Source organism: Arvicanthis niloticus, chromosome 2, assembly GCF_011762505.2.
Source record: "Arvicanthis niloticus isolate mArvNil1 chromosome 2, mArvNil1.pat.X, whole genome shotgun sequence".
Classification (NCBI taxonomy): Eukaryota; Metazoa; Chordata; class Mammalia; order Rodentia; family Muridae; genus Arvicanthis; species Arvicanthis niloticus.
The window spans coordinates 141419541-141441408 of record NC_047659.1 but is presented as its reverse complement, the minus strand read 5'-3'; the positions used below and the strand labels follow the sequence as shown (position 1 = coordinate 141441408).

The 21868-nt window shown below is 50.3% G+C and overlaps 2 protein-coding genes across 3 annotated transcripts in view; one reads left to right on the top strand and one right to left on the bottom strand.

Moving 5' to 3' along the window:
* Positions 1–369: 369 nt before the first annotated feature.
* Rtf2 (replication termination factor 2) overlaps positions 370–21868 on the bottom strand; it is a 29974-nt gene continuing 8475 nt past the window's right edge. The window contains exons 6-9 of one of the 2 annotated variants that reach the window (XM_034496337.2): positions 7642–7755; positions 3909–3963; positions 3716–3811; positions 370–1738 (exon numbers count right to left, since the gene is read on the bottom strand). In XM_034496337.2, the coding sequence (XP_034352228.1) occupies positions 1563–1738; positions 3716–3811; positions 3909–3963; positions 7642–7755 (441 nt within the window). In that variant the 3' untranslated portion in view covers positions 370–1562. Of the gene's footprint in view, positions 1742–3715; positions 3812–3908; positions 3964–7641; positions 7756–21868 lie in introns of both variants that reach the window. The other variant, XM_034496336.2, reaches the window with a different exon arrangement.
* Positions 12541–20481, top strand: LOC117704253 (putative beta-1,3-galactosyl-O-glycosyl-glycoprotein beta-1,6-N-acetylglucosaminyltransferase 7). The gene is made up of 5 exons (XM_076930321.1): positions 12541–12831; positions 15905–16066; positions 16147–17173; positions 18113–18208; positions 19885–20481. The coding sequence occupies exons 3-5, from the start codon at positions 16204–16206 to the stop codon at positions 20106–20108; spliced, it is 1290 nt and encodes a 429-aa protein (XP_076786436.1). The 5' UTR covers positions 12541–12831; positions 15905–16066; positions 16147–16203; the 3' UTR covers positions 20109–20481.

Genomic DNA, 21868 nt, shown 5'->3' with positions numbered 1-21868 from the left:
TGTATTAAAAATAGTTGTTTTGAACAATAAAAATTCATTACTTTTTTTTTTTTTTTTAAAAAGACAGGGTCTTTTTATCCCAGGCTTGTCTAAAACTTCTATGTGGTCAAGGATGGTCTTGAACTTCTGATCCATCTGCCTCCACCTCGCAAATGCTGGAGCGACAGGTGGCTGTCACGTCTAGATTGTGTAATGCTGGGGATGGAACCCAGGGCTTTGTGTGTGCTAGGCAGGGGCTCGACCTTGCGAGCCATATCCTTAGTTGTAATTCTCGCCCCTTGGAGGAGGGTGAGACAGGAAGACCTTGAGTTTGAGGCCAGCCATGCATATAGTGAGGCCATGTTTCAAAAGCAAAAACAAACCCCCAAATACTTCTACAACCTTTATTTCAATGTTCTAAGTACACAGACCATGCACCCAGGTTCTCCTGGAGCATGCTCACTCATGCTCTGCCCTGCTGCACACTTCCACAGTGCCCTCAGCACTGTCCCAGAACACACGCATGTCTATTTGGGGCCAAGCCTCATTGCCTGCAAGCAGTAAACCAGAGAGCAGTGGGAGCAGGTGCTTTTCTTGGGCTGTTTGCTGAGGTGAGGTCTTGCTATGTAACCTTGCCAGTTTTGACATCATGGTGATCTTTCTGCTGCAGTCTTCTGACGGCTTGGATTACAGACATGCCACCATGTTTGGTTTGAAAACAGGGGCTTTAAGTGTTTGCAAGTTTGTGGGCATGTGTGGAGGCTGGAGGCTGACACTGGGAATCTCTCAATTGCATTCCAGCTGGTGTCTGAGGCAGGCTCTCCTCAAACCCTGAACTCAGCGCCTTGCCTTACAGGGGCTGGCTCACACGCCAGCTACAGTGTTCACCAGGCTTTTATAAAGGTTCTGTGGATCCAAACTCTGGTCCACAAGTGTCCACGGCGAGTGCTTTATCCACTGAGCAAGCCATCTGCCCAGCCCAGAAGCAGGGTTTTGGAACCAGCCTACAAAGGCAGATCTATCACACCCCATGAAGTGTCACAGAGGTTCCGAATTTAACTGTGGGCACGGGAAAGGAAACATTCCTGCCTGCCACTGGCACCTGGATGGCTGCCATTCTCTTACCAAGACACTGGAGAGGGAAAGAGAAGGAAGATGAGAGAAAAGGGTGCAGTTTGTACCAGGCAGTCAGGTGTTTCCTCTCTGCTGTCTTTGTATGAGGCAAGAGAAAACCCATGAGGAGCAAGGGCTGAGATTGTTGGACGTCTGTCCCTAAGCTCAGGGCCGTTCCACCTTGATCCATCATGAGTTCAGAAAATGGGCCACGTGTGCAGTGAGGAGCCAGAGCCTTTTTGTTACCTAAGACAAGCAGCGGAGTCACCAGGCTAAGTGAGGGGTATGGCCTGTGGACAGCTACTAGGTATATCACCAGCCACTTCTCACTCCCAGGACCCACAAGATCTCACAGCAAGTGACCACGCCGGTCGAGGATTGCAGAGGACAGCTTTATAGCACAGTGCCACACCAAGCAAGTGTGGCAAAGAAGGCCACAAAGGAAGCCCGTGGCGAGGCCCAGGCCTGCTTCAGAAGCAGTAGGACGTGTGGGTGACCCAGTGCGCAGACTCCTCCTTGGAGCGCTTGGCAGAGCTGTGGCTGGTGAAGATGGACTTGTAGGTCTCAGACTCCTCACTGTCTGCGATGGACCTCTTCAGGGCCCCGCAGGGGGGCTTGCCGACTTTGCCAGAAGCACTCCCGTTAGCTGCTGGAAAACAACGCCAAAACTAGTAAGGCTGGGACTGAAGATCACTCCAAATGACTAAGGTTTAAAGGGACCAAGTCATGCATGCCACTTCACTAAGCTCCCAACGTCTTGCTGCTATCTGGAAAGAAGCTGAAGCAAGAGCAGGGGCGATAGAGCCCAGGCCATCCTTGAACTCACTCTGCAGCCGAGACTGGCCTTGACTTTGGATCCTTTGGCTGTCATCTCCCAAGAGCTGGGATTATGGGAGCAGCCATCGCACCATTTTATACCAAGCCCAGGGCTTTGTGCATATGTGCTAGTGTTCTAACCACTGAGCTATATTTCTTGCCTACAGTATATTAATTATTTGAGTCAGGGCCTCACTATGTAGTCCTGGCTGGCCTAGAACTTGGTATGTAGACCAGTCTGGCCTTAAACTTGGAGTGCTTTTCCTAACACTGACTCCCAAGCAGCCGTGCCTGGCCTGAAGCACAAACTCTTACCAGTGTCTCCTGAAAGCTACTCAGCGCCCCAACCACTTAAGGCCTAACCGCGTGCTAGCACCAGACTGTCTCCAGCTTCTCAGTACTCAGACTGAGGGTCTGGTCTTCTCAGGTTGGTATTGAACAAGGACAAAGAGAGTCCAGAAGTCCCAATGGCTTGTCCTGCCAGCCCACTATCCTGATTGAAGCCAGGATGGCCACTGGTCACTGTTTATGCTGGACATACCACAATCTCTCTCTCCCTCTCTCCCCCTCCCCCTCTCTCCTGTGCGTCTCTTTTTGTAAAGAAACTGCGACCTTCCTTTCTTGTTGCAGTGCTGGGCATTGAACCCAGGTCCCACACACAGTAAACAAGCTCTCTACTACGCTACAGCCCCAGGTCCCTTCTGTTTTGATATAGGATTTTAGTAAGTTGCCTAGGATGACCTCAAACTTTTGATCCTCCTGCCTCGACTCCCGAGTGGCTGGGATGACAGGCGGGTGTCAACAGGCATGGCATAAATATTTATTTTCCTTTTTTGGTTTTCTTTTTTCTCTTTATTTTCCTTTTTTGGTTTTCTTTTTTCTCTTTATTTTCCTTTTTTGGTTTTCTTTTTTCTCTTTATTTATCTGTGAGTGCATGTTTGTGTGACTGGATGATGTGTACGTGTATGTGCCTGTCGAGGCCTGAAGAGGCTGTCAGGTCCTCTGGAGATGGAGTTACAAGTGAGCTGCCAGATGTGGGTGCTAGGAACAGAACGCAGGTTCTCAGCCAGAGCACTACTGGCTCTGAACTGCTAGGCCAGCTCTCCTGCCTTTTTCTTTTTGAGACAGAGTCTCAGTACATACCCTAGCTGGCCTGAAACTCACCATGTGACCTAGACCTGCCTGAACTCAAACATGTGGTGCAGACCGGCCTGGCACTCATGGCTGAACCATCTCTGCCACTGGGCTGGTGGAGATGCTGTTTTCCTTAAAGTAAAGACATTGAGTTTCAAGACCTGTCTGGCCACTTGGCCAAGAGGCAGATAGAGAGAAAGGACCTGAGGAGAGCACAGGAAGGACTGCAGTGCCCAAGCCCTCCACACAGTGTGTGTGTCTGCAGTGCCTAAGGGCTCCACACAGTGTGTGTGTCTGCAATGCCTAAGGGCTCCACACAGTGTGTGTGTCTGCAGTGCCTAAGGGCTCCACACAGTGTGTGTGTCTGCAGTGCCTAAGGGCTCCACACAGTGTGTGTGTCTGCAATGCCTAAGGGCTCCACACAGTGTGTGTGTCTGCAGTGCCCAAGCCCTCCACAGTGTGAGGCATCGGGTGTAGCTCTGTGTGATGCTGTGGTATGGAACTAAGCTTGCACAACAGTAAGAAATGGGCTGCGTGCCCAGAACCTTTGGCTGCTCTTTCATTCAGAGGACATGGGGAGCCACCGATGAACGATCGGGAAAACCTAACTTTTCTCATCCTTTGCTCTGGCTTTCCAGCTTTCTCGGTTCTCTGCTGGCTCAGCAAGACTCACCTGCGCCCCTGGGAGCCAAGGTGCTTTTCTTCTCTCTGGGATCGGGGTCTGCCTCCTCAGGCTTGCCAGCCTTCACTTTTGATGGCCCTGCGGAGTCTGTAGAAGACAGAACCAGCAAAACAAACCTTGAGCCAAAGCAAAGCAAGGCCCTGGTATATGTGGATAAACTACAGCCAGGTTCTTAAGGTCGTACCTTGTGTGATACCCAGCTTTGAAGCACACTCGGCTGTTTTCGGTTTCTTTGTTTTCTGTAAGAAGAAAGAAACTGTTGGAGGGTGTGGTGGTTGAATGGGAAAGTCTCCCAGAGGCTTGGGTATTTGAACACTTGATCCCAGATTGGTGATACAGTTTGGGAGTTTAGGGAATCTTTAGCAAGTGGAGGTGCACTACTGGGGTGTACCACCTCACCCCAGTTCCAGTTTACTCTGCTTCCTGAGTGTGGATGGAGGTGTTCTCTCAAAGCTTCCTGTTCTTGTGCCTATGCCTCCCAGCCATGATGGACTCTCACCTTGTGGACCTGTGAGCCAAAATAAACTCTGCCTCTAGAGGCTGCCACTGGTCATGGTGTTTCAGCACACAGACAGAAAAGTAACTGATGGGGTGGGAGGGAGGTGGGTGGGAGGTGGGGAGGGAGGGGGATATGCTCAAATTAAGCAGATCACAGTGGCAGTGGGCCTGCCTAGGGCCCAGAGTCCCTCTGATGACCTGACATGTTCTCTGAGGATGACCTGTCTACAGTCTAGCAGCTATGCCCCACAAAAGGCTGAGTCCACAGAGACTCATCATACAGATGGGCTCAGTGACTCAACAGAGGTTGCTCTGTGATGAAGCAGCCATCTAGTGTTCAGGAGGCCCTGAGTTCGATCCCCAACACCACAGTACAAACACAAAAGGTCACTATTTCCAGTGACTATTGTACACAAAAGGGCACTTAACATAAATTCTACACACATGGACATATATGGAGTCTCATTCACTCTGAGAACTCAGTTCCAGAGCTATCAAGCTTTGATGTCTGTTTAGCTGTAAGGCTTAGAGGCTTTCCCTGAAGAACGAAGATGGCTCTGCCAATCGTCCACGCTGTCTCCGCACAAGTGTGTTATTGTCATTAGATTTTTTAGATGTTTGATTGGTACCATAGTTACTATTCATCCCCCAGAAGGCTGACCCTTCTGAAATCACATTTAGCTGCACAGATGATCAGAAGGGCAGGTCACAACTAACTTTAAAACACCATTTCCATAAGAACCCCAAAAGTGTACCAGAGAGACACAGCCTAGCCAGCAGCACACCTGCTGTCTCAGCACAGGGGAGGCAGACATGAGAATCATGAGTTTATGGCCAGTACATTCGAGGCCAGCCTGGACTTCATGAGACCATCTCTAACATAAAAAAGTAAAACAAAATAATGAATTTTGGAAGGCCCTCATCTCTTACACTGAACAAAAGACCCTTCTTGGTGGTGGCCTTCAATGTGTGACATCCATGCAATGTGACTTAAAGCATTTGAAAAAAAAATGGTAAGAAACAGTTCATTTCACATATGTAATGCAAACATGCAAATCTGTGAAGGCTATTACTAAAAATCAAAAAAAAAAAAAAAAAAAAAAACAAAACCCGCAGACTATGGAGATGTCTCCGTGCAGAAGCATCCATTGTAGAAATCTGGGCATAACTGCACATGTCTGTACCCCAGAACTGGCAGGTGAGAGACTAGGATCCTGAGAATTTGCTGGTTAGCCAGTCATGCTGAAATGGTGGTCTTCAGGCTTAGTGAGAGACCCTGTTTCAAGGTAACAGAGCAGAGAGTGACAGAGGAAGACACCTGACATCTTGTTGTGTGCACACACTCAGTGTCCACCCCCCCCCCACACACACACAAAACAACCGAGACAAACGCTCAGTTCTTCTCCCCCCCACTGACAGCAGAGCTGTTCAAAGCTGGAGGCATGAAGACATAAGCCCTGACAGCAGGTGAGGTATTTGGGAAATATTTTGTATCTTGGTAGCAGTATCTAAGTGTGTTCACAGAGGCCCTGCTGAGGAGGTTGCAGAGGGGATCCAATCCCACTGGACTCTGCAGGACTTGGCAGGAAGCCTGTGATGGGACAGCCACTCGGGGAGCCACGAGCCCTCCTAGGCTGACAAGGCTCCTGCTGCTTTTGCACACTATGACTCTCCTCAAGTTTTTTAAAAACTGACCAAGGACAGCAAAAACCAATCAGATCCCCTTGGCTGCTGTCTCTTGTCACAGACACTTCAGCTTTTCTCTGCCTTTATGATGGTAAGTGAGGAGTATTTCGAATTCTCACACACACACACACACACACACACACACACACACACACACACACACACACACGTCTGAAGCGCCACGGTTCTCAGGGCCACAGAACATCTGCATGTGCTACATGCACTGTTTTCCAAGATGACAGAGGAAGAAATGAGGACGGATTTGCTTCTCCTGAGAGACGGGTTCCTTGTGTAACCATCAGCTTCTTCAGCTTCACAACCATGAAAATACTATCACTCGTGGGTGATGTGATTCTTTCTGTTCTTTCTTCTCTGACAAAGGCACAAGCAAAGCCCCTCCATCACTACAGCCTTATCCCCTCCAGCCATCCTTGCTGTAGTAAGTATTTACTTACTACAGTAAGTCTGCCGGAGAAGCCGACTGTCTAGGCTGCGGTGGCTCTGCCTAGCTCAACCATGTGGCCCCTAAATGCAGAGCTAGAAACGGCCAGCCAGAAACACCAGCCCTGTAACCCACGAGACGCCAGCGTGGGAGATGGCTCTGGCAATCTCCGCAAGGCTGGGCATTGCCCAGACCATCCTGCCATCCATGCGGGCCCAGTAAGAAAAATGAGACTCTAATGCTTAGATTATCCAAAGGCTTTATATATTTAGTAATGATAAATAACAAGATGCCCATACAATCAGAAGTATAACTCAATACCCAACCTAGATACACCAACTATCTTTGACTGGCAGAGACACGTGAATACAGCCTCCATGTTTGCCTCTCTCTCTCCTCCCCTCTCCTAGCTCCTCCCACCTTAGCTCCTCCTACACATACTGGCAGATGTAGGCCAATTTAATGCTGGCTGTTTCTGGTCAGTGTGTCCTCACCACACCTACTGTTCTAACACTTCCAGCATTTGCCCTGTGGATTTTCTTTGTTTCAGTGCTGGGATTGAACCCACGACTCTCTACGTGAGAGGCAGGTGCTCTACCACTAAGCTACACTTAGCCCCTGGCTCTCCAAACTGGCTTCCAACTCTCCTGACTCTACCTTAGGAGGCTAGGATTACAGGTGTGCACATCTGGATCTCTACGTTAGTAAAAACAAGGGTAGGCCTAAGTTTACCTTCAGCCTAACCTTTCTATAAAGCAACAAAACCATTAGAGCCACCCTGAGGTCCACTGCTTTGTATGCCAACTTAAAGCCCGTCAGCTTCCTGCCCTCTGTGCCTGCTGGACCACACTGCAGGTGGCTGAGGATGCGGATCTCAGACCTGCTGGGATAATGGTGACTTCTGCTCTCACCTTTACAAGCTATGAAAATGCATTATGACTCCTTTCATTTTCTGCACTGGGACAGAGCCGAGGGCCTCACACTCCAACTGAGCACATCCCCAGCCCACGAGTGCTCTTTTAAACTCAGTGACTGCTGTTCCTGAGAGCTCACTCACGCCATGCCGTATGCAAGTGTTTGATCCATCATTTTAAAATCTTTTGTACACCACCACGCCTTGAGCCACCGACCCACTTGTCTTGGTGATGAAGCCCAATGTAGCCAAGCCCTGAATCTGTGTCTAGAGCCTCCTAGGCTGACAAAACTCAGCCATGTACCCTGAGTAGCATCTGCTAAGGGGGCAGAATAGTTTGCAGGAGGTTCTGGGGCAGAATTGAGGCCCACTCATTACCTTCTCCAGCTTGGCCCTCAGCCTCCTCTCCTCCATCCTCTTCTTCAGCATCTCCACATCCTCCTTGGTGCCATTGAGCACAATGATGTCGTCCTCCTGGAAGGCAGCCCCACACTGAAGATCAAAAGAGAGGAGAGTCAGTCACCACAGGAGGGAGGCACCAATGGTCCCACTGTTCACTCTCCAGTGGCCTCCAGGCCTTGCTAGGCTCCTGTCAGTTTTGCCTACATCTTGGATCAGCTGCTCTCGGGTCCATGTGCCCAGAGCAACATAGCCTGGCAGGCCGACTCTGGAGGGTTCCAACAGGGTGGCTCATGTATCATACTTTATACACACTGGTCCAAGCTGGACACCTGGTTTCCTTTTGGGAATTTGTAATCTCTGACTAACCAGGCCTGAGCAAAGACTGAGCAGTGGAAGCATCTGAGGCGGCTGCACTGTATGGCTGGGGCATGGTTACTCTGTGTGAGCCTGCTCACCCTCCCGATACCATACTGCTGTGTACCAACAGCACACCTACTGCTGTGGCCATAGGCCCTAGCTGAAAGAACAAGTACCTGTTAACTTCCATAGTCTTTTCAGAAAAAAAAAAAAAAGGGTAACCCTAGACACATTTTAGCAGAACAAGACTGAGCCATGTTCAAGGTGCCCCAGTGGTGTCTCAGAGGCAGGAACAGACACTTGTCAGTTCATGCTCAGCTCTGCCAGCTGCACACATACCCATAGTCACAGAATTTTAAGCGAGCAAGCCCCCACCTCAGAGAGGTCATCTGCCATCACACCATTAAGTCCCTTCCTCCCCTGAGAATGAGGTCCTAGGCACTGAGTAACCTGGGACCATCTTCACATTATCCGAGTTGTTCTCAATGCTATAGTCTTGGCAGGAAGAGGGACAAGGTCAGAGAGCAAGGCTCTCCTACACGGAACTGAGGCTTTTGTTCCTGTCTCCAGTGCAGTCTCCTCAGCTGTAAGGGTGATTTAACTCCAGAGAAGAGACCTGCTCTGTCCCCCAGGGATTCTATAGTCTGCAGATGATTCTGGCTGTCACACCGGGGAAGAGTTGTCACTGCCATCCTCTGTAAGGAAGCTGATAAACAGGACCCTGTCCTTTAAGAAGGCCCAAGGTCTCTGGCACCTCTGGGCACACAGGCCAGAGGTCAGCGTGTGGGCCTGACGGGCGCTTTACTCCAAAGCTACCTTTCTCAGAGTTGCTCTGAGGAGTGTTGCTGACTGGTATTTGTGAGCCCTGAGCTAGGTGGCCTCCAGAGGACTACATGGAGGAAGGGAGGTTCCCACTGAGTTAGAGGGCTGTCTCAGCCACCACGACAGGCAGGGAAGAGGGGAGGAACAGCCTCTGAGCAGGTGGTCCCCTGGGAAGTCTGGGTGGAGACCCCCTCAGTGAAGGAGGGAGGTCTTTTCCTTGGAGAGAGAATGAAAAGGGACTTTTCTGGAACTGAATGAGGTGGGAAGGGAGGCCCCAGGGGCTTGGAGGCGCTCTGGCGTAACTAACCCTCCAGAGGACACTGCAGAGTGCAGGAGGCGGGACCCTTAGTGCAGGGCCATCCCCCTGCTGGGACCTCAGCTGCAGTTTCTCTCCAGAGGCACTGGACCTCCCTATTTCTCAGTGTTACCAGAGGAGAGGCCACCAGTGGATTTTATAATAAAAAGGTTGACACAAAAACATGTCACATAAGAAAAGACTGTGAGAAAGAATTTTGTGAGGATGGAATTCCTAACCCAGGACTGGCACAGCCTGTCTTAGCTGCCATAATAAACAACATGTCCACAGTGACTTGTGAGGAAAGGGCTTCCTTCCACTCACTCACTGCTCCGGACGCACACCGCCACTGAGGTGAGTCACTGCAGGAACTGAAGAGATCACAGAGATGATGAGTCAGCTGCTCCCTGCTTGCTCGGCCTGCTTTCTTAAACAACCCAGGAGCAGCACGGCCTTCCATATCAATGACCAGTCAAAAAATGCTTCACCAGCTTGCCTATGGGCCAGGCTCACACAGGTGTCATCTTACCTGAGGTACCTTCCTCTCAGGTGACTCTAGGTTTGTGTCAAGGTGAGGAAACCCAGTCATCCCAGCACAGGCAGGGTTAGTACCCCTGACCTAAGAGTCCACCAGGAGTGAATGTCACCGCCAGGGGTCAGGATGCTGCTCACCCACCATTCTCTGTGCATTCAGGGTGGTTGTAGAGAAAAACAGCCCAGACCTGGAAAGAAGCTGAACCTTAAAACCTGCTTAGTGTTTCTCTCTTGAACCTGGGTCTCACTAAGCAACTGTGGCTAACCTTGAACTCTCTGTGTAGACCAGACTTGACCTCACACTAGTGGCTATCCTCCTGGGAACTCAGGGTGACCTTCCTTGCCTATCCCACCCTGATCTTTCCTTCACGGTGCTGGCAGCAACCTCCTTTGAAAACAGTCCTGGCTGTGCCCTGACCCTGGACACACACATACCCAGCACTGATATATCATGATAGCTAAGTAAGTCACCAGCTGTTAGAAATGTGGGGCTGGGGAGATGGCTCAGTGGTTAAGGACGCTTCAGTTTCCATCCAGTGGCTCACCACATGTAACTGCAATCCCAGGGGATCTGACACTCTCTTCTGACCTTGTAGGCACCTGTATGCAAGCAGTGCATGTATATCCATATAGGTGCGTGCATGCGCTCACATGCACACACACAGACACACACGCGCACACACACACACATAAACACATACACACACAGTCACATAACAAACTTTTCTTTCTTTTTTAAGTGAACTGTCTTTTAAAAAAATTATTATTTTATGTACATGAGCACACTGTAGCTGTCTCCAGACACACCAGAAGAGGGCATCAGATCCCATTACAGATGCTTGTGATGCTGGGAATTGAACTTAGGACCTCTGAAAGATCAGCCAGTGCTCTTAGCCGCTGAGCCATTTTTCCAGCCTTTTAATGAGCTATCTTAAGCCTATAATCCCAGTGCTAAGGAGATTGAGGAAGAACTACTATGAGTTCATGGCCAGCCTAGGCTATACATGGAGTTTCAGTCCAACATCGATTACACAACAAAACCCTGACCACAAAGCAAAAACAAAAACTGGAAGCATTCTCCCCACACTCCAGACCTTCAAAGTCCCATTAACACTCATGACCTTGGTTACTTAGACCTAAACTAAGTAGGACTGTCCCTCAGGACATCTCCTCCAGGTCACATGTCACATGCTCTGCCCTTGGGAGAGCTTTCTTACACCCAACCTCGTATGTAAGTGAGAGATGCATCCAAAGGGGCAAGACAAACAAAGGAAGAAGCCAGCCATGGCAGCCAGCAGCCAGCAGCCACGGCAGCTCTTCCCCATGGATGGAGGTCCTGTGATGGGGAGGACATGGCAGCCATGGCAGCTCTTCCCCATGGGTGGAGGTCCTGTGACGGGGAGAACATGGCAGCCATGGCAACTCTTCCCCATGGGTGGAGGTCCTGTGATGGGGAGGACATGGCAGCTCTTCCCCATGGGTGGAGGTCCTGTGACGGGGAGGACATGACAGCCATGGCAGCTCTTCCCCATGGGTGGAGGTCCTGTGACAGGGAGGACATGACAGCCATGGCAGCTCTTCCCCATGGGTGGAGGTCCTGTGACAGGGAGGAAGGGCAGGGCTGATGCAGAGCTGGTTCATGGGGACTGAGCCACATTTGTTAGGAACACGTTTCCCCTCCTTCCCAAGTTAGCTGAGAAGTACTTAATTTAAGTTGGCCTGGAACTCATGGCAATTCTCCTGCCTCAGCCTTCCAAGTGTGATAGGCAAAAACACCATGCTCAGATCTTAAATCTTGAGACAAGGTCTCACTGGTAGCCCAGGCTAGCCTCCATTGTTAAGTCGTGTGCACCATGCCTGGCTGCTCTTCTAAAACTGCTGTACAGAAACAGCCTTGACAGATGAGGCCTGACACCACCCAGACAGAGGCTGTATTTGCTCTATCCCATCAGGAGCTTGATGAGGGTCAGGCCTGAAGATCACGGAGACTTTGTCAGCTACTCCACCAAGATCTCCTACAGACTCTATAGCAGCTGTCACAACTGCTCCACAAAACACACTCAGGCCTCAGGATCACTCCCTAACAGGCGAAGACACCATCTACCCACCCTGCCGTCGAGCTCAGGAATCTCGGAACACGAAAGGGGATGAGGGGACGAACCTTCAGTGTTGTTCTTCTCTCTTCTGTGTTCTGTGCTGTGGCTGTGGAGCCCAGAAAGCAGGCACACTAGCAAAGCACCGAGCCATGGAGCCTCAGTGTGCAATGAATAAACCCCTACACTTCTTTACCAAAACACACCTGCTGGCCAGTGAGACGGTTCCTCAGTCAGGGCACTTGCTGTGAGCCTCGAAGCCTGAGTATAATCCCTGGAGCCCTCACGGTGGAAGGAGAACTGGCCTCTGCAAGGTGACCTCTGACCTCCTCTCATGCTCAGGGTCACATGTGCCCTCCCCCACAGTAATGAGTGAGTGAGTGAGCGAGTGAGTGAGTGAATGTGCAAAAGTAGATCTATCCAGAGTGAACCTAAAGACAAAAGGGTCAGAAAAATTGGCCTCCTGCTCTAAAAGGAGTTCTCTCTCTCCTTTTCTTTTTTCTTTTTGAGACAGGGTTTTACGGTGTAGCCTTGGCTGGTCTGGAGAACACTTTGTAGACTAGGCTAACTGGGAATCATAGGAACACGCCTGCCTCGGCCTCTCCAGTGCAGAATGCTGAGATTCGGCTTTGAAGAACACTTTAGGAATACGCCCAACATCTTAGAGACTGTAAGGCCAACCAGAACTAGCTGTTTTCTGAGTCTGCGGGTTGAGCCCCGCCCTGCCACACCTGGTGTGCTGTTCAGAGAGCGTGCGAGCAAAGGCTGCCACATCTGCCTGGCTGCCTGCCGGTCAGGCCTCTCACTGCCTTGTTTTATGCCCCACCCCTCTTCCGTGGCAGATGTGCAATTTTGAAGAATTCTCAGGATCACATTCAGCAGTCATTTCCACAACGCGTCAGGATCAACAAGAATACAAGTCCCCAGGGACGCAGAGGCAGCCTAGCCTGCCAGGCAACTCTGAGAAGCAGGAGTTGCAGCGAGGGAAGCATCAAAGTCAGTGAGAGGAGAGGTGGCTGGGCCAGCACCTGCCCAGGCTCCTGCCAAGAACGGGACCTGCACCTGGTGAGTGTGACACTAACAGGGTGGGGAGGGCATCAGGGCAAGCAGGTGTGCGTTCTGAAGGAAACAGGGCTTTCTGTGACTGTAAACACAGCAACAGGCACAGCTGCCTGTGACTGCAGACACAGTATTAGCAATGTACGGCAGGTGGGCATCACCTTCTCCTCAAAGAGTCCCACGGTTTTTGGCTTTAAGCCAAAGAAAACTATGGTGGACCATTTCTACAGCATGTGACAGATGACATATCACAAGTGTTAAAAAATCACCATGTCTTAACCCTGACTTACTTAAAGCCACTGCCAAAGCCTGATTCTGAAGATGCTACTGCAGATAAACTGGCGGCTGTGCTTGTCCCGAGTGGACACCCCACAGAGGAGCCCACCTCTGCAGACACACGGCTGAGCCAGCACACACTGCGATGTCCATCTTATGACAGCCTGTGGGCTCAGATTAGCCCACCTAACATGCTCTATCTAGCAGTTTATAAAGGCTGACACTCATGGTGCTGTGGACACTGCCCAGGGAGGACAGAGAGGATAGAAGAGAACCTGCCCTGCCGTTACTGCAGTGACTTGTGTCACCATGCTCACAAAGTAGCTGTGACACACAAGGTCTGCGGCCAACCAAGTAGTAGGCTGGTTATGACCCCAGTGAGAGGATCAGGAGAAGAGACACTCAGGAGGTCCTGTGGCACCTGTTGGCCTGGCTCTCTGGTTTGCGTTCAGCCCTCAGGTTCAACAGCAGGCTCTCAGTGTAAAGAATGAACCAGTGAGCTGGGCTGTGGTAAGGCCTGAGGAAACTCTGACAACTGCTGATCCAATCAAGAGAATTCTCAAAAGGAGTAACACTGTAGCTCATGTGACAACTCTAAATAGAAACAGCAGCTGGCTGGGCACTGGAGTCTGAGTGGGTGATGGTCAGACCCCAGTATCAGCTGGGCTGAGGACCAAGAGAAGGTGAAGACTCCTGCTCTCATCCACCTACAAAAGGCAGAAAACCACTTAGGCCAGGGAGTGCCCTGAAGGACACTGGGCTACCCCTGGGACGGACTTCATTTAATTATATAAATGTCTGAAACAGCAGTCCCTAGGGCATGGTTACAGGAGGCTTATAGGGGGCACGCCCTGCCAGTGTGAGAACCAAGCAAACCCCAAGTCTTCTTCCTGGCAAAACCTACGCCACCAGGAAGGGTGTTCCAAGCCAAGAGTACTTACTGTGTACCTTGGTCAAAATTCCCAAGTTTCAGCTGGGTGTGGCGGCACATGCCCTTAACCCTAGCACAGCACTCTGTGAGTTCCAGGCCAGCCTGGTCTACACAGTGAGTTGCAGGGCGGTTAGGACTACACAGTGAGATTCTGTCTCAAAAATCCCAAGCAGGCTGAAAAACAAGTAAAGCCTGAAATGACAACAACCAAGAGTCCTAAGTGTCGTGAGAGACTTGATCTGTGTCTCTTTCAACAAGGGTCCTCCATCCTGGCGACTTCTATCCTAGGTGCGGGACCATTTATTTTGGGGACCAGACTGGAAATGATGAGCTATCAGAGTGCTTATGAAAGTTGACCTTGCAAGCTCTATAAACTCTTTCGTAAAGAAGACCCTAAGGCTTGATGCTCTCGGCAACTGACACACATTGAATCTGTGTGGCAGCAGCTGAACCCGGGGCAGCAGCTGCTTTGTATTTCAAAGCACGTTAGGCGATCTGGGACTACGGTGAGAATCAATGTGGTATTAAACCACCTGAGACAGGCAGTGCTCTCAATGCTGTGAAACTTAGAGTAACTCAGAGCTCTACCGCCCCCCAAGTCACATTAAGGACCAGCGCCTACAAGTTCATTCGCCATGACAATATGACTTTGGATGGCACCAAAGAACCAGGATTCACAAACAGCAAGACCTCCTGACATCTCCCCCGGCCAGCTCTCCTCTCTTGGTGTACAAGGGCAATGACGGAAGGTACACAGTCACCTCATTAATGTGCTCTCAGCACTGTCTCCTCAGCTGTACCTGCTCAAGTTCCTACTGTTTCTAGACAGCTCACCGTGTTGGCGTCAAGAGACATCATTACACGCCTTGATTTTAATGCCTAAAAGCAATTGTCAGCTCATTTCAATACGGTTAACTTTGTAACCACAAGATTGCTCTCTCTTTGTTGTTCAAATTCTTTCCGGAAAGATTCAGCCTCATTGTAAAGGAGAAAGGCGTGGATACAGGGAACAGCTCACGAGCTGTGCTCAGGAGACAGTCATCAGGGACACACAGTGACACTACAGGGAATCACCCCTCAAAAGCCAATTAGGATGGTTACCATGGGAACGGAGTGCTGACTAGTGCAGAGTGTAGGCAACTCTCCTACCTGCTGCTGTACTACTGACCTGGAGAAGCCCAGAGTGAAGCTATACATCCAACATGAGAGACGGCCACTTCACTACCACACACTCACTGGAAACAGACAAAAACATCAGTCTACACAAAGATTTGTGCACAATGATTAGAGCATCTTTGTAACAATGAGACACAGAAAATGACTCAAGTGTCCATCAACAGCTAAACAAATAGATTGCGTATGACCATGAGATAGAGCATCACTCAGCAATGAAGAAGTGCTAGAGAGAACTGGACTGATGAGGCCGACTCTCAGAATCACTACTGTAACTAGGAAAACCCACCCTGACCAAGAATCCACTGTATGAGTCCACTATGTCACATCACAGAACATGCAAAGCAATCCAGGAGCACAGGAACCACATAAATGGCTGTTGCAAGGTGGGGTAGAAAGGCAGATGGGCTACCAGGGGTATAAGGAAGCATAGGGCAAAGTTGCCCCGAGGTGGTGGTAGTTTCAGAGTGTACACACATTTAAAAGGGGTCAAATTATACCCAGGTGTGCCTAATGCACCTGCAGTCCAGAGACTTAGGTGCCAGAGACAGGAGGTTGTATAAACCCTTAAGTTCAAGGTCAGCCTGGGCAACATAACAAGCCCCTCTAAAAAAAGGCAGAAAGAAAGAAGCCAATAGACCAAGTTCTGCTCAAATGGCACTTTCTCATCTGTCTATCTACCTATCTACCCATCCATAGATCCTTGGAAACTGCTGAGTAGCCAACAATGACCTCGCGAGGCTGCTCTTCCCGTCTCCAGCCACCAGTGCAGAGCTAACAGACATGCAACACCACGCCTGGTTCATGGGGACCCAGGGCTGCACGTATCAGCAGCCCAAGTGACACCCTTAAGAACTCACTGTGAGTGTGCTTCAGAAGAGCTGGGGTGGCGGGGCTGGAGGAAGTTAATCCTACTCTCTAATGTCCTCTTGTTCCTTTAGGAAACTGGAAGGAAAACCTTTCCAGCTACGGTGACGACAACACACTGAGCCCAAAGCATGAGCCAGCTCCGGACCACAAAGGCTGGGCTGGTGGCGTGTGGCATAATCTGTGCCTTCATCTTTCTCTACTTGAGAAACCCAGGTCCTGAGGAGGCTGAGGATGAGCCAACCCACCCAGCTGTGGTGGAATGTGGCTTCTATCCAGATGAATTGTGCTCGGCTTTATTTGATGGGAAAAAGGCAGCCCCCCAAATTGCACAATTCTGCAAACCCCCTCACAACTCTGAAGTGCTTGCTCATCTGCACACACCAGGAAACTGCTCCAGGATGGTCCGGCAGCTGCAGTTCATAACCAGACCCCTGTCTACAGAGGAGGGGAACTTCTCTTTGGCCTATGTTATACATGCTCACAAGGAGCTAGCCATGTTTGTACGGTTTCTCAGAGCAATTTATGCACCTCAGAATGTCTACTGCATCCACATTGATGAAAAGGCCCCAAAGAAGTTTAAGAGTGCCGTGCAAACCTTCGTGGACTGTTTTGGAAATGTCTTTCTTTCATCAAAGACACAGAAGGTGGCTCATGACAACCTCAGGAGGCTGCAGGCAGAGATTGACTGTATGAGAGACCTGGTCCACTCCCCATTTCAATGGCAGTATGTCATGAATCTCTGTGAACAGGAATTCCCTATCAAAACCAACAAAGAAATCATCCGCTACATCAGAACCAGATGGAAGGGTAAAAACATCACTCCTGAGGTGGTCTCACCCCCAAACACCAAACCCAAGACAGGCCAAAGCTCTCCAAAGCCCAGCCACAATGAAAATAGCTACACATCTCCAAATACAAGGTTCAAACAAAGACCACCCCACAATCTAACAATTTACTCCGGGAGTGCTTACTACGCGCTTACGAGAGAGTTTGTAGGGTTCGTCCTAACCGACCCCCGTGCAAAGGACATGCTGCAGTGGGGCAAAGGCGTCCACAGCCCAGAGCAGCATTACTGGGTGACCCTGAACCGACTGAAAGGTAGGACAGCTCCCAACGCGATGGCACGCAGGGAAGCTGGCGGGCTGACTCTAGCTGTCTTGCTGTGGCTCAGTAGAGGCCTCTATCTCACAAGGCCTTCCGCTCAAAGAATACGAGGTGGCCTCTTGTTTTAGGGGTGTGGAGTCAGGGAGACAGTCTTGTCATGTCCCCATCCAACCTAGATATTTTAGGCTCATCTGTGTCTCCTCCAACAGAATCTTTTGGAAATTCTGGGCATAAATGTTTGGAAAAAATCTGCATTTTTTCATTCACTTAATAATACTATTGGACAGTCAGTACAGCCTAGGATTGTGCTAAGAGGTCACACCTATAAATCTCAGTTCTTGGGAAGCTGAGGCAGGGGGACAGACGCACAGTACAGCCTGAGCTACAAAGTGGGTTCTTGACTAGAAAACAGAAAAACAAAAAACCCCCAAACAGGAACTCTGATGTTGTCTGTGGCAACCCCACTGCCTCTGAGGCAGCTCTGGTCGGTGCTGTCCTTTGAGTTTCTATCACCATCTTTGAGACAGGTTTACTGGTTCCCTCACAACATGCTGCTTCAAGCATGGCTGCCTATGGTTGGTGATTAATAACACTCCTGCAGACAGGGACCCAGCAGGAATGGTCTTGGGGCATTCTGTGATCTCTCTTGCCCACTGCAAGCCCTGTTCCCAGATCACCTAACAGGGCTGTAAGAAGGGAATGCAGCCCAGAGCCCCAGCATGGTCCTGAGGGCACATCACACACATCCAGTGAGTTCCGAGAGGCAGGAACAGGGTGGACACTGCCCTGGCCAGCCCATACACTGATGGGCACTGCACAGGACTGTCTCACAGTGACTGCATCTCTGGAAGGGCAATGGCAGATGGCATAGCTTGCACTACAACAGCTGGGAACTGTCCACTACAGTGTGTTCTGGTTTTCTCTCCCTCTCAGATGCTCCAGGTGCCACACCAGAGGCTGGATGGGAAGGGCACATTCGAGCCACAAAGTGGAGGACAGAGGCAGAAGATGATCACAAGGGGTGCACAGGTAAAGTCCTGGAAAGCAGTCTGCCTCAGCCTGTGGAGTGCACCACCAAGTCCTGCTCACGCTGGGCACAGGGAGCCACACAGCTCTGGGCAGCCCTTGCTGCAGCAGCTCCGGGCAGCCCTTGCTGCAGCAGCTCCGGGCAGTCCTTGCTGCAGGACAGTCCTGTTCTGCTCTGGTGGATTCTCCCTCTCTCTGGTGTCTCAGAGGTGTGAGTCACAGAAAGAAGGGAGAGATCATGGATCCAGTTATGAAAGGTCTAGAGGGACCTCGCTGATGGCCAACTAGTCTGGGGCAAACACTTGGGGTGCAGGAAACTACAGAGTTCTTCGGAGGGTAAAGTCCAGGCCTCTATCACCCTGAGCTCACTCTGGAGACAGCTTCTTGAGGACTGTTGGGGACCATTACTTTACTGCATAATGCTAATGAGTTGAAAGATGTTCAATGCTCTGTGGAATCCACAGAAGTGGGAGTGTGCTCATGTTGGGGTACAAGTCGCAGAGCACAGCACCCCTCTTGGGTGCTGCCATTTGTCCACAAGCAGCTTCCTAAGCACAGTGTCAGCTAGCACACGAGGACATCAGTCCACTCAACAGTGCTTGGACGTGCACTCTGAACTAAGACTGTAAACCAGACATGCACAGGGAGCCAGGGGCCCCATTTCCCAGCCATGGAGAAGACTGACCTAAAATAAACAGGTTAATAAGGGGGAGGGTGCCAACTCTGATGCCAAAGTAGCTCAAAGATGAGTAATCACAGCTGTTCTGACAGTGGCAGGTCAGAGCCAGGGTGTTCAGCTCAGTGGGCTGATTTTTTTTTTTTTTGGACAGGGGTAGTGAGAAGGAGACAGAGTCCTACTAGGTAGACCAGGCTAGCCTGGAGCTCAGAGATCTTCCTGTCTCTACCTCCTGGGATTAAAGGCATATGCCACCATGTCTGGCTAGAATAGTTTTTGTTTTGTTTTTTTAAAGTAGACATTGTAATTCAGCAGGGAGCTACAACAGCATCCATCAAACCCTCTCCCTCCCGTCTACTGAGGCTCACGGACATATCGTGTTCCTTTTTCTTTTGAGACAGGGTCTTGTTATGTAGCTGGGCTGGCCTTAAACTCATGCTCCTCCGCCCTCATTTGTGCAAGTGTGGCACTCAGAGGTGTGAGTGGCCTCCCGGCACAGCTCGCAGACTCTGACTCCATGGTTCAGCCTTCTCCTTGCCAGTGGGCTGTCCATCAGAAAGGTCTGGCGTAGGTTATCAACTCTCTCTTTATTAGTTCTTCTGAATAAAGCTTGATGTAAGTGTAAGTTAATTAAAGTACGAATTAGAATCCAGGACTCATTGGTCCCAGACTGCGGGTACTAATTCTGTCCTTATAATCATGGCAATCCTCCTGCCTCAGCAGCCTCCCAAGTATTAGGATGTACAGGCATGAGCCCCTGCTTGGGCAACAGCACTCTTTAGTGGCTCACACTCTTTAGAATGTTCCCCAAATACTAGCTCAAAGGTGAAATCCCCTCCAGCATAAATTCAAAATCCAGCCTTAGAGACCAGCAACAGCTACAGAATGATACTTAATTTGAGCTCTTGTGCACAGTGAGCCCCCCAGCTGACACTGAGGAAGTGAGCACCCCTTACTTGGATTCAACTCCTGGGGAAACAGTTACATTTGTTTCTTTCTGCAGGCCAAGATGCCCAGGACACCTGTGTGTTCGGCCTGGGAGACCTGCCTTGGCTCATCCAGATGCCAGCTCTCTTTGCCACGCTGGAGCCCTCCACAGACCCACTGGTGGTGGTGTGCCTAGAGAGGCGGCACAGACTCAAGGCCCTGCAGCAGGCCGAGGTCCCTCCAGAGCCACACTGGCCATTTCCCCAGGAAAGTCACTTCAGTGGTCAGTCCTACCACTAGGGACTGTCAGCATCGCTCTTTCAATTCTAGGATGTGAATTCAAAAATGATGCAGACATGCTCCCACCAGACCTCACCACTGCACAGGCAGGGAGAGACCTACGAGGAAAACGCCCAAGGCTGCAGCAGTGAGCCCAAGCCAACAGCTGGAGGTCCACCTGCTCAATCCAGTTTACATCGGACACACCTGCAGCAGGTCTGGTTCTGAGGGCCTGGAGATCCTGGGTAAGAGGCACTGATGTAAAACAAAGCCCCAACCACAGGAAGCCATGCTTCTCTAGAGCTGTCCCTATAGACTAAGAACAGCACAACTTTGTTCTAAAAAATTCCAGGCAAACATCTAGGGGTAAAATAAATAATCCCACAGAAGGAAACATGCTTCTGAAGAATGTGTGAAATCTGCGTAGTCTTGGTGTAGCGTCTGCTGTTCTTCCTGCCATGTTGGGGCCAGCACTGCACTGCCCTTGCCACCACGACGGGGGCTTCTGCACACAAGAGTGTGGAGGGAAAGGGAGAAGGCCACCCTTGACTTTTACAGAGTTTTTTGAGTTAGGTAATTCATGTGGCAAGTGGCCAACACCCTGGGCATACAGGCTGAAGGCATAAAAGGTCACAACCAGCTTGAGCCTCAGGTCCAGGTCCTTCCCTCCTGTCCCTGGCTCTCCTGTTGCTGCTGCTGTTATGGGAAACTTCTACAGATGCTCTTTATCTAGCAACATCCTTGGTGGCATAAAGACTGACATGTTCAAGTATTTTATGTGTGTGTGTTTGCCTGCACATACCTCTGTGCATCATGTGCCCACGGCAGTCAGAAGGTGGTGGCACTCTCCAAACTGGACTTACAAATGGTTGCCAGACACCATGGGGTTGAACTCAGGTCCTTTGCAAGAACAGCCAATGCTCCTAATCACCGAGCTACCCCTCTAGCCCTGCAATCGTGTTTTTTTAAGTAGGAGCCCAGAAAGGAAAGCGACACACACTGTAAAGGCCAAATATCAGCACCTCAGTCAATGGAGGCTTCCCACATACAGAGCTGAGAGCACATCAGTGAGATAGTGAGAGGCCCGGAAAAGCTGAGCAGAGTCAAGAAACCCTTGAAGCAGACACCACAAACCAACTTTAAGCAAAATATATAAGATTAAAGTAGTCTCTGTCTAGGCAACATTTTTCCTTACTGAAAATGTTAAGCTGTCCCCTGCCCTCCTGCATGGTGATGTGTTTCTTATTACAAGCCACAGAGTACACGTTGTCTGTGATCTGTTTATTGTATAAACCAAACCACAGCACTTGTACGTCTGTGGGTACTGTTCTCTGGAGGCAAAGTGCACACCATGCTGGACAGTGTGAGCAAAGCTACCTTGAGCCCTGAGAGTCTGAATTATTTTACTGCCGTGTGTACTGTGTTTGAGTGTGTCAGTGCCTCTTGTGGAGACAAGGAACAGATCTCAGTGCAGCCCAGGCCGACGACAGGCAGAGATCAAGCTGCCTTCCCGGCACAGAACACCAGGCTGGCTTTGAACTCAGAGATCAGCCTGCCTCTGCCTCCCAATTAGTGGGATTAAAGGTGTGAGCCACCACTGCCAGCCCTCATGTCACTGTTCTCCTGTTGGTGATTTATACATTTCAAAAAGTGCCTGAACCTGACCATCTTCTGGTCTTCCCCTGTGGCTTCATCTCCCTTTCCTCCTCCTCCTGACCCACATGACGGTGCCTGCTGTGGCAGGCATCTCTGCACTGGACAGACTGCTGCAGAAAGGACCA